This window comes from Lactuca sativa, chromosome 3 (assembly GCF_002870075.4).
Source record: "Lactuca sativa cultivar Salinas chromosome 3, Lsat_Salinas_v11, whole genome shotgun sequence".
NCBI lineage: Eukaryota > Viridiplantae > Streptophyta > Magnoliopsida > Asterales > Asteraceae > Lactuca > Lactuca sativa.
In genome coordinates this window covers 182,111,731-182,124,246 of record NC_056625.2, presented here as the reverse complement: position 1 = coordinate 182,124,246, position 12,516 = coordinate 182,111,731, and the positions used below count along the sequence as shown (strand labels likewise).

General features: G+C 34.6%; 1 protein-coding gene across 1 annotated transcript; it reads right to left on the bottom strand.

Annotated features, from left to right (window-relative positions):
- Positions 1-3,233: 3,233 nt before the first annotated feature.
- On the bottom strand, positions 3,234-6,085 carry LOC111913100 (uncharacterized). The gene is made up of 6 exons (XM_023908830.2): positions 5,892-6,085; positions 5,682-5,773; positions 5,355-5,454; positions 4,436-5,270; positions 4,210-4,343; positions 3,234-4,126 (listed from the first exon to the last, which is right to left on the bottom strand). Exons 1-6 carry the CDS (start codon positions 5,984-5,986, stop codon positions 3,352-3,354), a joined length of 2,031 nt encoding a protein of 676 aa, XP_023764598.1. The 5' UTR covers positions 5,987-6,085; the 3' UTR covers positions 3,234-3,351.
- Between the last annotated feature and the right edge of the window lie 6,431 nt (positions 6,086-12,516).

Below are 12,516 nucleotides of genomic sequence, written 5' to 3'. Positions count from 1 at the left end.
ATCATACTTTGAGAAAGCAACTTGGTAATGGTTGACAAACGATGTTTTGGAAAGAGATGTGGTGTGAAGAATGAAGATCATCCTTTCATGGATCGATTACTTTTCAACTTGATATAAACAAGGATTATGTGGTTGTTGATCGTTGGAGATAAGAGTTGAGGCGTGAAGTGCATAGTGGTGTTGAGGTGGAACAATTCATTAGTATGCAAGCTTTTATCATATGTTCATGATAAATATGTATGAGACTTGGATAATTTCATAGTTAAAGGGGTGAAGAATTGTATAGATAAACGTATTCTACTAGATGGAATAATTATGTGCATCAAAAGATAAACATATTGGTGCGGTGGCTGCTTTTGAGTAGACTTCCTGATGGAAGTAATCTTGATGGGATGGGGAGGATATTCTTCAATTCTATGTTGCATTGTGCGAAAATTGAAAATATTAACTATTATATTAGGGAAATGAAATTAATAAGGTAATTAATTTTTTGGTTTGTTCATTTTAGGTAACTATCTTTTTATTTATTTATTTATTTTATATCTAGATAACAAACTTTTTGGAAGTGTTCACATATGACCATTATGATCGGTTGTCGCAGGTTATATCCGATATGTGAACACTTCCAAAAAGTTTGTTACCTAGATATGTACAAAAAAAAGATTGTTACTCAGATATGAACACATCAAAAAGGTAAAAGTAAATTACACGAATGGTCCCTGTAGTTTGGGTAATTTGTGTGTTTGGTCTCTAACTTATTTTTTACATTGGATGATCCCTACTGTTTATTTGTGTTGTGTGTTTGGTCTCTACCTTACCTCAAAAGACTATTGTGTCCTTTTTTAATTTATTTTCTTATTTATGTATTTATTTTTATATATTTAAAAAAATTAATAGACCCCACATCAACGTCTTCACTATCCCTTCTTTTTTAGGTTCTTCAACTCCGGCGAACCAACCTCACAACACACTGTCTCTACATTGAATTTTCCACCACCACAACCCAATAAAAGGGTTGTGAGGTTGGTTCGCCGGAGTTGAAGAACCTAAAAAAGAAGGGATAGTGAAGACGTTGATGTCATTAAATATGGAAAGGAAAGAGAAGTTAATGAGGATAAAAGATGGGATGGTGATTGGTGAGACCGAGCTTAAATTTCTCGATTGTGGTTTCAGGTTTAGGATAAGTAGATACAAATGTATGGGGTCTATTAAATTTTTTAAAATATATAAAAAAATAAATACATAAATAAGAAAATTAATTAAAAAATAAATTAAAAAATGGCACAATAGTCTTTTGAGGTAAGATATGGACTAAACGCACAACAAAAACAAACAGTAGAGATCATCCAAGTTAAAAAATAAGTTAGGGACCAAACACACAAATTACCCAAACTACAGGGACCATTCGTTTAATATACTCTTACCTCTTCGGTTTGTTCATATTTGGGTAACTATCTTTTTTTTTGTATATATCTGGGTAACGAACTTTTTGGAAGTGTTCACATATGACCATTATGACCAGATGTAACCTGCTACAGCCGGTCATAATGGTTATATGTGAACGCTTCCAAAAAGTTCATTACCTAGATGTGGACATAAAAAGGATAGTTACTCAGATGTGAACAAACTGAAAAGTTAATTACCTTATTAAGTCAATTTCCCATTATACTATATACTTTTTTTAGAACACAAAAAGCTTGTTTTTATTTTCAAGTGAAGCTATATATATATATATATATATATATATATATATATATATATATATATATATATATATATATATATATATATATATATATATATAAGTCAATACATATCAACGGAGGGAAAATGAGCAACAAGCTAATTCTTTTTAAAATATATGTGGATATATGAAATATAACATTAGAATACATGACCCGTTGGACTTTATTGAGAAGCTCCACCGTCTCTGGTACGAAAAAACCAAATGTGAATCAAAGTCAAAAGGTATAAACACATGTTGCTTTTCTATGCATGCATTATTATGCTTTGTCACTATATACTAAATTGACAAATGGATATTTTCATCCATATATTCAATACTAGGTGTAAGAACCATGTATTACATGAGTTTAATTTAAAAAAAATATATAAAATTTAACAATTTGAAAAGTTTGAATTTATAAGAAAAATGAGAAAATTTTGAATTATTAAAATTAATAAGATTTTAATGTATTGAATACATTACATATATAAACTCTTTCTAATAAATACTTTACATATATATCACCTTACACATTAAATATGGAATTTTAATTTAATAAAATGAAAAATACAATAAAATGACAAGTGGAAAATAGAAAATTTAAAAATTATACAAAATGTCATGTGTCCAAATGAATGAGAAGATGAAATGTGGCAAAAAAACCTTCATTTATTATAATAGATTTCTATTTTGTTAAATGATATTTTATACCCTTATATTTTGTCAAATGTTATTTTAACCCATTAAACTTTAAACTTTTTAGAATATGACTTTCACCTCTAATACTTTTTTACTTATAAAATGTCACTCTCACCGCCTCCATTTTTTAAACTTTCTTGTTTACCTCCATAGTATATATATATATATATATATATATATATATATATATATATATATATATATATATATATAATCGACATAAAGTTAGAACTTTTGTTCATTAATTTTTTAAAAGAAATTACTTGTTTTTTAAGTATGTATCGGTATAAATTCTACTTTGTCTACGTTTCGATGTAATTATTTTTATGTTTTTGTGCTTATTTTTCAAATCTTCTTACGTACGAGTCACGTAATATATAAATACGGTTTTTTTTTATTATCTAAACTTCTGTTCTATAACTTAAAAAATAAACTTATTTACTTATTTTTATATACATGTCAGTATATATTCGAGTTTATTTATATTTCATCGGAAATTTTGTATATACGTTTTTTCCTAACTTTTATATACATTTCCTACATATAAATTGAGTCACATGATACGTTTTCATTTGACCGTATAAACTAAAGCTATCATACTACATACTAAATTAAAGTATCAACGCACTTCTTTTTGTCCAACTTTATCCCTTGCGTTTTGGTTGTTGTCATTTTTGGTCTCTGTTTTTGTGACGAAATATGTATGTGGCGAAATTTAGTTACTTATGTCCACCTTCGTATATGTGTCATTATTTGTGTTTTTCCTTTTTCTTTTCTCCGATGTGTATTTAAACTATTTCCACAAATATGAAAATGAGACCCAGCCAACCAAATATAAAAATATGAAAAATTAATTATACAAAGACTAACGAATTCTTAATTCCTTCAAAAAAAAAAGATTCAAATTTCTAAAAAAAGAAAAACACCTAGCAACGATGTAACAAAATGTAAATACACAAAACCCAACAAGGAAGATGAACCAGACATATATAGATATAAGTCGCACTATTCCAAGCCCATAAAGACTCAACCCAATACCAAAACTCATCAAAACCCGACCCGTTTTCAATCCCAAACAAACCTCTCAGCTCGAAAAAACCCGACCCGGGAAACCCGAAAACTATTAGAACAAAATTAAAAACCGATTGAATTTTCCCCGCTACTCTCCACGGCCTAATCATCAAACACATCGGAACCAAAAACATCGCTCCGATCTCCGCCGTCGCGAAGTTAATCACCGACATCAGACACAGTCCGACGAACGACGCCGACACCGTGACGGATTTCAACAGAGTCCATTCAGAATACGATCTGAAGAACGACCGGAGAACAATTAGGGCAAAAATCGAGAGGGAAATCCAGGTGAGAAGACGGGTGGTTGGATTTGAATCGGGGATTTGGTATGTGAAATACGGAAGCAAGGAGACGATGGCGCCCCATAGATGGATTAGAAACACGGTTTTTGTAGGGTGAAGCCATCGCCATGATTTGAATGACGTTGACGGAGGATTTTTTGAGTTATTCGCGTCGGAGAAGAGAGAAGCGGCGGCGATGGGGAGTGGCGCGACGAGGAGTAAGAAAGGGATCATGTAAACTCCGACGGATATGAATCTGTTTGAAGATGTTAGAAGGTATAAGAAGAAGGATTGATGGAATTTTTCCAAGAGGTTGTTCACTGATCGTATAACTCCTTCGATCAAACTGCATTTTCAGAAATCGGATGATTTTGAACGCGATTTAGAAAGTAAAAAACCCTAATTTGGATTATAATTCAGAAAGCGTACCTTCCACCTCGAAACAAAAACTCCGTTTGTCTGCTTTTACTAATCGAAGACAGTTTCGGTGAAATCTCCATTGTAATCGCATCAACTTGATAATCACGAAAAGCGCCATGGGAGCCTGTAGGGACACCTAACGCCTAAAAACAGACAAAAATCACATAAAGGACTTAATTTGAACAAAATTAGAAAGTTCAGGGACCTATAAGTAAAATTAAGTGATAAAACTAACCTGGTTATAGAGTGAACTAACAAGAGTAGCACTTCCCTCAACATACTCCTTTACAGAAACACCAAACTTCCATTGAGGATTCAAGCTTCTAGCAATCTTCCCTACAAACTCAACCACCTGACCAATAACCTTCAGCCACGTGGCATCAACTAATGACACAAACTTCTCCACTCTTACTCTAAAACCCTGTCCATGAACAGCTAAATAACTAGCAATATTTATAAGATCAAGATTCGGCATTTGTCCATTAGATGCCTCTGCATAAATGTTCAATGAATCTTGCTCAAATTCTTCACTTGTGTCTGCAACCTTAATCACAAGGGCAGCTGCCATTGTTCCAGCTCGTCTAAAACTATCAGATATAGGTACTGATACAGATACTGATTCTGATTCTTCATTTCCAATTATAGTATGACAGGTGTCAAAAGAAGGGGAATGATAGTGTCTTAACCAAGCAGCAACTGAATTGTATTGTCCATATTGTGAATCTGCAGCTAGCCATATGATATCTTTGGCTAGCCAACTGACTTGGGTTAACAATGAAAAGGCTGAGTATGCGATTCCTAAAGAGAGAGCTTCAGTTTGAGTAAGATTAAGAGGGTTGTAAGGGGTTACTAACACAATGGATTCTTTTCCATCACCACGTGGGGCCCGAATGATGCCTATGGTGTTTATGGCGAAAGATTCACGGGTTTTGTTCACAAAGTTTGCTTCTGCATTAGGGCTGGTGAAAAAGTGAAGAGGGTGGAAGTTGTTTTGTTGAGTTTGGAACTTATGGTAGCTCACTTCTCCACCCATGTTTGCCATATGAAGTGCTATTAATCTTGGGATTTCTCTGTGTTCATAGATCAATATTCAAAAAACATGAAAAGTGTAGGTAAATTAGTACATGGAAGAAAGCATTTGAGGATTTACTTACATGCCAGTGTTTTGAGACTTCGATTTCAAGCTATTTAGCTCATTGATAAATCTTGTTGCTCCAGAAACATCTTGATCAGAGATCATGGAACTGGCAGAACCTGTGAGATGATTGTATGATCAAAGGATATGAAATTAGGAAATAAGCTGTTAAAAATTAAAAAATCATCAGTTATGGATAATGAAGATCATTCGAGAATCACTAGCTTGTAACAAATCGGTTTGACGAAAACAAACACTACAATTTACAATCATAGCAGATTTCACATAAATCGCATACATAATGTTGAATTTTCTATACTGAAAGAGTGAAAGACGATGAACTGACCAGGCATTAGGGCATTTTCTGAAATGTAGGTCTTCTTCGCGAGAACAGGTAAAAGTAAGAGAGCCAAAACCCCAGCAACGCAACAAACAACGCTGTGTATACAGTGATAAGGAAAAATAAACATTCAGTTCTTCATCCATCGTCAAAAACCTCTGAAAGCACATATGTGTATAGCATGAGTGAACGAGAGTGCGATAGGAGGAGGAGTACCTTACTAGAAGGCTGTGAGCAATGATGAATATACCAATACGGATAATTGGTCGATGTTTCTGTTTCTGCCCCTCGATTTCCGGCGTTGAAGCCATGGATGAACTCCAATCGGAGCGATCGGCGGCGAGCTCTTTTCGCCTAATTCGTACGAGAGAGAAATGCTTGGATCTACTCGAGCTCGTTGTTTGGAGGTTGGACTGTGTGATCAAATTGCGAAATTACAAATCTATGCCTTGAAATATGGATAACGTCCAACTTTGGCCCCTCTCAAGTTATGTTTTGTATTAATGGTCCTAATTCATTTCTACATTCGTTCATGATTTAGAAACTTTTGCTAACAGACGTTAGCGTCTCCGTTACTAACAGAAAAAATATATTTTATGTTTGTTTCATACCGAAGTCAATTCAAACAAATATCAATTGATACAAAGCAAACCCGAAGAGAGATCAAATATCTTTGAATTTAATCACTTTCACATTGGGCTTTGGGATAAATTCTTTCATTCATGAATTCATAGCTTTCTTATACATATGTGTTGCCCAACAATCTTCTTTATTTGGAAGGAACACTCATGTCCCCTTCATGAGGCCTATAGAAAAAATGGACATGTTTTGTCCTCTTCTCATTTTTTTTCATCTATAACTTGTATATCCTTCTCTTGTCACGTCTTAATGAGAGGGATATCCATTTGCCACCATATAACTTGTCAAAACAAACTTTAGTTGTTTGGGGATCTCATATTTCTTTTTCAATTGGCTTCGTGAGACTCCATTTGGTCATTGGATTATGGACATAAAACTCAACTTCAATTCAATTATTTTCCATGTTAGACATTTTCATTTCAAAATCTTCTCTAATTGGTTTACCAACGGTTTTTTTGTCATGCCTAAGAGTTCAAGCACATGAAGTAGCCAACATGTCATTATCAGTCAATGGATTTAGAAAGTCATTGTCTTGAGTGAAGCTCAACTCCTTGTTAATTCCCCTTCTAGTATAAGATCCAAACTTTCGTTATCATTTTTACCATCATTACTATATGAAACACCCCTTAAAAATCATTTTTAAACCTTCTAAATTATTTTGATAACAGTAGTATGGAATTCAGTTCCAAAACATTTAAATCATAGGTTTTAGTTAAAATGTGTACAAGAGTCTTTTATCCAATATCATTACATAAGGTTAAGATATATTATACAATCATGGCATTCTAAATGTCTAAGCTTACCATCCTAAGTTTCATTTTCACGTGAATGTACATGTCAAAATAATAGGTTAAGCTTGGAGAGCCTAGTGAGTAATACCAGAATCTAACTATGGAATGAAATTAGGAATGACAATACCCAATTCCTAAGTCCAAATTCCCAAAAACATTTGAGAAGCCTTTTCTTTCGAAATATAAAACTTTTTTCATAAATCCATTTCCTTGTATCACAAGTTATTTCCAAAACCATTTCATAATATTAATGATATAGTTATAATTTTAGGATAAATGCATCAAATAAAACCATGTAAATGCATATGCAACTAACCCAACCCCATCCATAACTATCAAATCGATCCCTCACATTCTAAGGTATAATGATTTGGTTATTTCAGAATAATCTAACTACTTAAACCATTGTCAAGGCCAACACCTCTTGGAGGCTCCTCTCCTTCCCAAGTTTTAGGATAAATATGTGATCATTAAACTAGTTTTCCATGGAGTGGGTTTGAAAAGTTCATCGCGAAGCATCGTGCTTGAATAAGGAGTACCTTTTTTCCTTTGGTCTGTGATCCATGATCCTACGAATTTCAAGGGAATTTCACCCTTCTCTAATTACTCAAGCCATAATGACTCTCAAAATCCATCCTACATGCAATGCACAAGTAATGATGCACCAAAATAACTTTTCAAACCATATACTATTTTTCAAAACAAAACATGCTTCAAAATGGTTTTTCATGTCATGTACAAATAAGTCATAACGCCATATAGTGATCAATATATATATATATATATATATATATATATATATATATATATATATATATATATATACTCAAAAACATTTTAAATTAGCTTGTAGGGAACATATATTTTGGGTATGTACTCACCTTAGTCCAAAGCTAGCAAAGCATCTCACTCTCATCTTCACTCTGAATTGCCTTTCTATAAGCTTTATGCTTTTTATTTAACAGCTAATGTCAACATTAAAAGGTGTCAAAACACTAAAGTACCCATATTTAGTCTCATAATCCTTCCCAAGCTCAAATTGCTCCTTAGTATCTAAATATGAAATATGGAAGCCAACGGGGACCGAAGGAATGAATAAAACTCAAGATACAAGCAAAGTATAATTTCTAATCATAACACTTGACACAACTCGTGTCATATTTACACACCATGTATCATTCTTGACTTGACCTGTGTCACTTTAGCCTAAGATGATACACCCCATGTTATTTTTGTTGCTGTCACAACCGTCAATTTCTGGTCAAGTCAAAGTCAATAAAGTCAACAAGTCAAACTGGTCAACTCAATTAACCCTTGTATATTAGGGTTTACATTATGTTTACTATTGTACAACACACTATTTTAATGTAATGTATCACTTTAAGTTTTCACGTGTTCGGAAAATCTAAACCCTAATCAGGGTAAGTGACAAAACTACTCTATAAAGCATTACCCTTCGGGGGCGTTTAACAATCATAACGAGGCTTAGTGAGGTTTATAAACCTTGCATTGCGTAGCTAAACACTCGCAAATGTCAAAAACAAGGTCTCTCTCAATCTCTCTCGCTCTATCCCTCTCTCTCTCTCTCTAATCTCTCTAATCTCTCCTAAATCTCTCCCAAATCTCTCTCACAACCTCTCTTACACTTTTTATAATCACTCGGGGCATCCCGACCCTTAACTTAGTCAAAAACCGCTCAAAACGGGAAGATTATTCGAAAAACAGCAAGAAGGAGGCGAAACCTCTTAGGAGCCGAAGTCAACCCAAGAACCGAAACTCTAAAGAGTTGAGACCGATACCGAAACCCTAAGAGCCGAAGCCGAGGGTCCCTTTCGGACCAAAACCCTGAAGACCGAACTTCCAAGCGGACCGAGCCGTAAGCGAACCGAAACAATCGTCGGACTGAACCTACTTCGCCTTCGCTCCTCGCCGCCTTCGCTTTCGGTTCGCATCATCAAGTTTGCTTGCGATAACCTTCAGACTGAGCCCTCCCTCTCGGATCTTAAGGACCGAACATTCCAGCTTCGCTTCTTGGTTCCGGTTTTTGACCACTTTCGCGGTTTAAGCCCGTTTTTCGTGATTTTAACGTGGGATTTTCACCCAAACTTATATTTTGACATATAAGACCCTATATATTCATATTTTAATCACATTTTGGGGGAAATCTTTATCTAAGAATAATATTGTTTGTGCAAGATATTGATTTGGAGTGTTGGCTTTCCCATAAAGTAATGACACAAGTTATCTCCCATACCCACTCTATGACAACCTCCAGTCACTATTCATCTCTAGCTAGTCAACTATTTGTCCTCTCGCACTCTTCTCCAGCAAAATATCTTAGGGGGTGTTTGGATAGGGAAAAAAATAGGTTGCTTATTGTTTATTGCTTAATCCCACCGCAATAAGCAAATTTAAGTGTTTGGATAGGAGTCTTTAAAAAGCAGCTTATTGCGGTAGGAATAAGCAAAATAAGCTGATTTTAATAAGCAAGGGGGGAATGCTTATTGTTTATTGGTCATTTTACTCATATATGCTGTTTTATTTTGCCAAACACTTAAATGCTTATTGCTTATTACTTATTCCCACCGCAATAAGCTAATCCAAACACATTTTAAAAAAATGCTTATTCTCACCACAATAAGCAAATAAGCAATAAGCTAATAAGCTAAAAACTATTTATCTAAACACCCCCTTAATCAAAGGCTGGAAAAGTCTTTATCTCTCCTTCCATAATATTCACTCTATCACCAAAAGCAAACGTATCTCTTCCACTTTCCTTTTCTAAAACTCGAAGACTCCAAGGCTGTTATTGAGCTGTTCACTTACTTTTTGTAAGTATTTTCATCCCACATTTGAACATTCTTCACAACTTCACTCGAATGATGGATCTCTCATAACAAATATCGTAATATTTGTTCCTAGATCTTCAACTCTCCAAGCATTTACCAAGTGTTCTCGACTTGGAAACCTCTTTTCTTCAACATTCATCAAAGGAAATCACTCAAGGTGAGTTCATACCCCCACAATTTTATGTTTTCTTCGAGTTTGGGGGGGGGGGGGGGGGAATACAAGTTAAATTATCAAAAACTTATCTAAACTCAAACATCAGCATTCCACAGGAAAGTTAAGCTTCATTCACGAACTTTTTTGACCAATTTAAACTTAAAATCTTTCAAAACTTTTAATATGAAAATAGTTCAGGTTTATACCTTTAAAAGGACTACTTGAACATGTTCATACAATGCTTCTACAATTTATGGTGATTTTTACAAAACTGTCTATCACTATAGCTACAACTTCACTAGCTTGTAACAAATCGGTTTGTCGAAAACAAACACTACTGTCACACCCCCAAACCTAGGATGGCGGAAACGTCCGGGGGTGGCGGACTTCATGTATAGTATCATAACCACAATTGCAATAGTAATTCAAGCAAACACAACCAACATATAGGGGTGATCGCGGTTCGGTTTGAAACCGTGAAACCGGCCAAACCGGTCATCGGTTTGGTTTTACGGTTTATATTTTTCTGTACGGTTTGGCTTGCGGTTTTGAATTTTTCAAACCGTAGTATAAGATCCAAGCTTTCATTATCATTTTTACCATCATTACTATATGAAACACCCCTTAAAAATCATTTTTAAACCTTTTAAATTATTTTGAAAACATTAGTACATAATTCGGTTCCAAAACATTTAAATCATAGGTTTTAGTTAAAATGTGTACAAGAGTGTTTCGTTCAATATCATTACATAATATTAAGATAAGTCATACAGTCATGACATTCTAATGTCTAAGCATACTATCCTAAGTTTCATTTTCACATGCAAGTACATTTCAAAATAATAGGTTAGGCTGGGGAGCCTAGTGAGTAACACCAGAATCCGACTATGGAATGAAATTAGGAATGACATACCCAATTCCTAAGTCTAAATTCCCAAAAACATTTGAGAAGCCTTTTCTTTCAAAATATAAAACCATTTTCAAAAATTCATTTCCTTGTATCACAAGTTATTTCCAAAACCATTTCATAATATTAATGATATAGTTAAAATTTTAGGATAAATGCATTAAATAAAACCATGCAAATGCATCTGCTACTAACCCAACCCCATCCGCAACTATCAGATCGATCCCTTACATTCCAAGGTGCAATGATCTAGTTATTTCAGAATAAGCTAACTACTTAAATCATTGTCGAGGCCAACACCTTTGTAACGCCTTGTCCCGAATCGTTAACCATTTGGGTGTGGGTGATGTAATTTAGATGATCCGGGTGTTCGGATTGGGTTTTGGAGCCTAGGGGTATTTTGGTATATTAGCAGCACGAGCTTTTATGGAAATTGGATTTTTGTTTGGGAAATTTTATGGAAAGTATGAGTTGATAAAAATTTAAAGCTTCTCGTTACCTTTTCATGGATATAAGGATCGTCAGATTTATAACGAAGAAGTTATGGTCTTCATAGTATTTTAGGGTTTAAGAGGAAACCCTAGTATGTGGGGCGTACATAGGGAGTACTCGGGGAGTACTAGTGCGAAGGGCAATACGTTGGGCGTACATTGGTGTATGCTTAGCGTACCCAGAAGGAAGGATCGCGAAGCCTCGGCCTTGTACATTGGGCATACGAGGAGTACGTTGGACATATGAGGGGTGCTAAAACCCTAATTTTTTTTTAGTATCTGTACCCTATTTAAGCATCTTAAGTCTTTAGGGTTGGCCTCTTTATGTTGGATAAGGTGTGTAAGTCCGTAACTATATTTGGTATGTACTTGACCCGACCCAACATGGTCCATTTGGGTTGCATTTCATCGAAACAATTTGTATGGATATTCTTTAGAGAATAGTATGTTTATGTTTTATTAATATATTATAAGTTATAATATATTAATATGAAATCATATTGTTTAATTAGTATTAATCAAGAATTAATTTGGATTTAGTGATCAAAGAAACTAATTAAATATGGACTCTTATATTGTAACGACCCAATTTTCACGTCCAAAAATTTCGTTTTTAAAACATTACTTTAGAAAACATTAATAATTAAAAACATTGTTTGATCAAACCACATCACAACGTAAACCATGTCTGAAAGCCAAATCATACAACCAATCGAAATATCAAAGTATAAATCCCAGAGAAATCTCGTAAATGCGGAAACCAGTGTGTGTGCATGATGTGCCGCTACCGCACCAGCTCCTTCCCCTTTGATGAAGAGGTACCTGAAACCAAAACTGTAAACTGTAAGCACAAAGCTTAGTGAGTTCCCCCATCGTACCACATACCATACAAACACATAACATACTTTCTGCCAGGCTATTCTGGGGTGCCTGACTACCCGGTACGGCCATTCTGGGGTGCCGTCCTACCCGTGTCAAGCCATTCTGGGGTGCTGACTACCCGTGTCAAG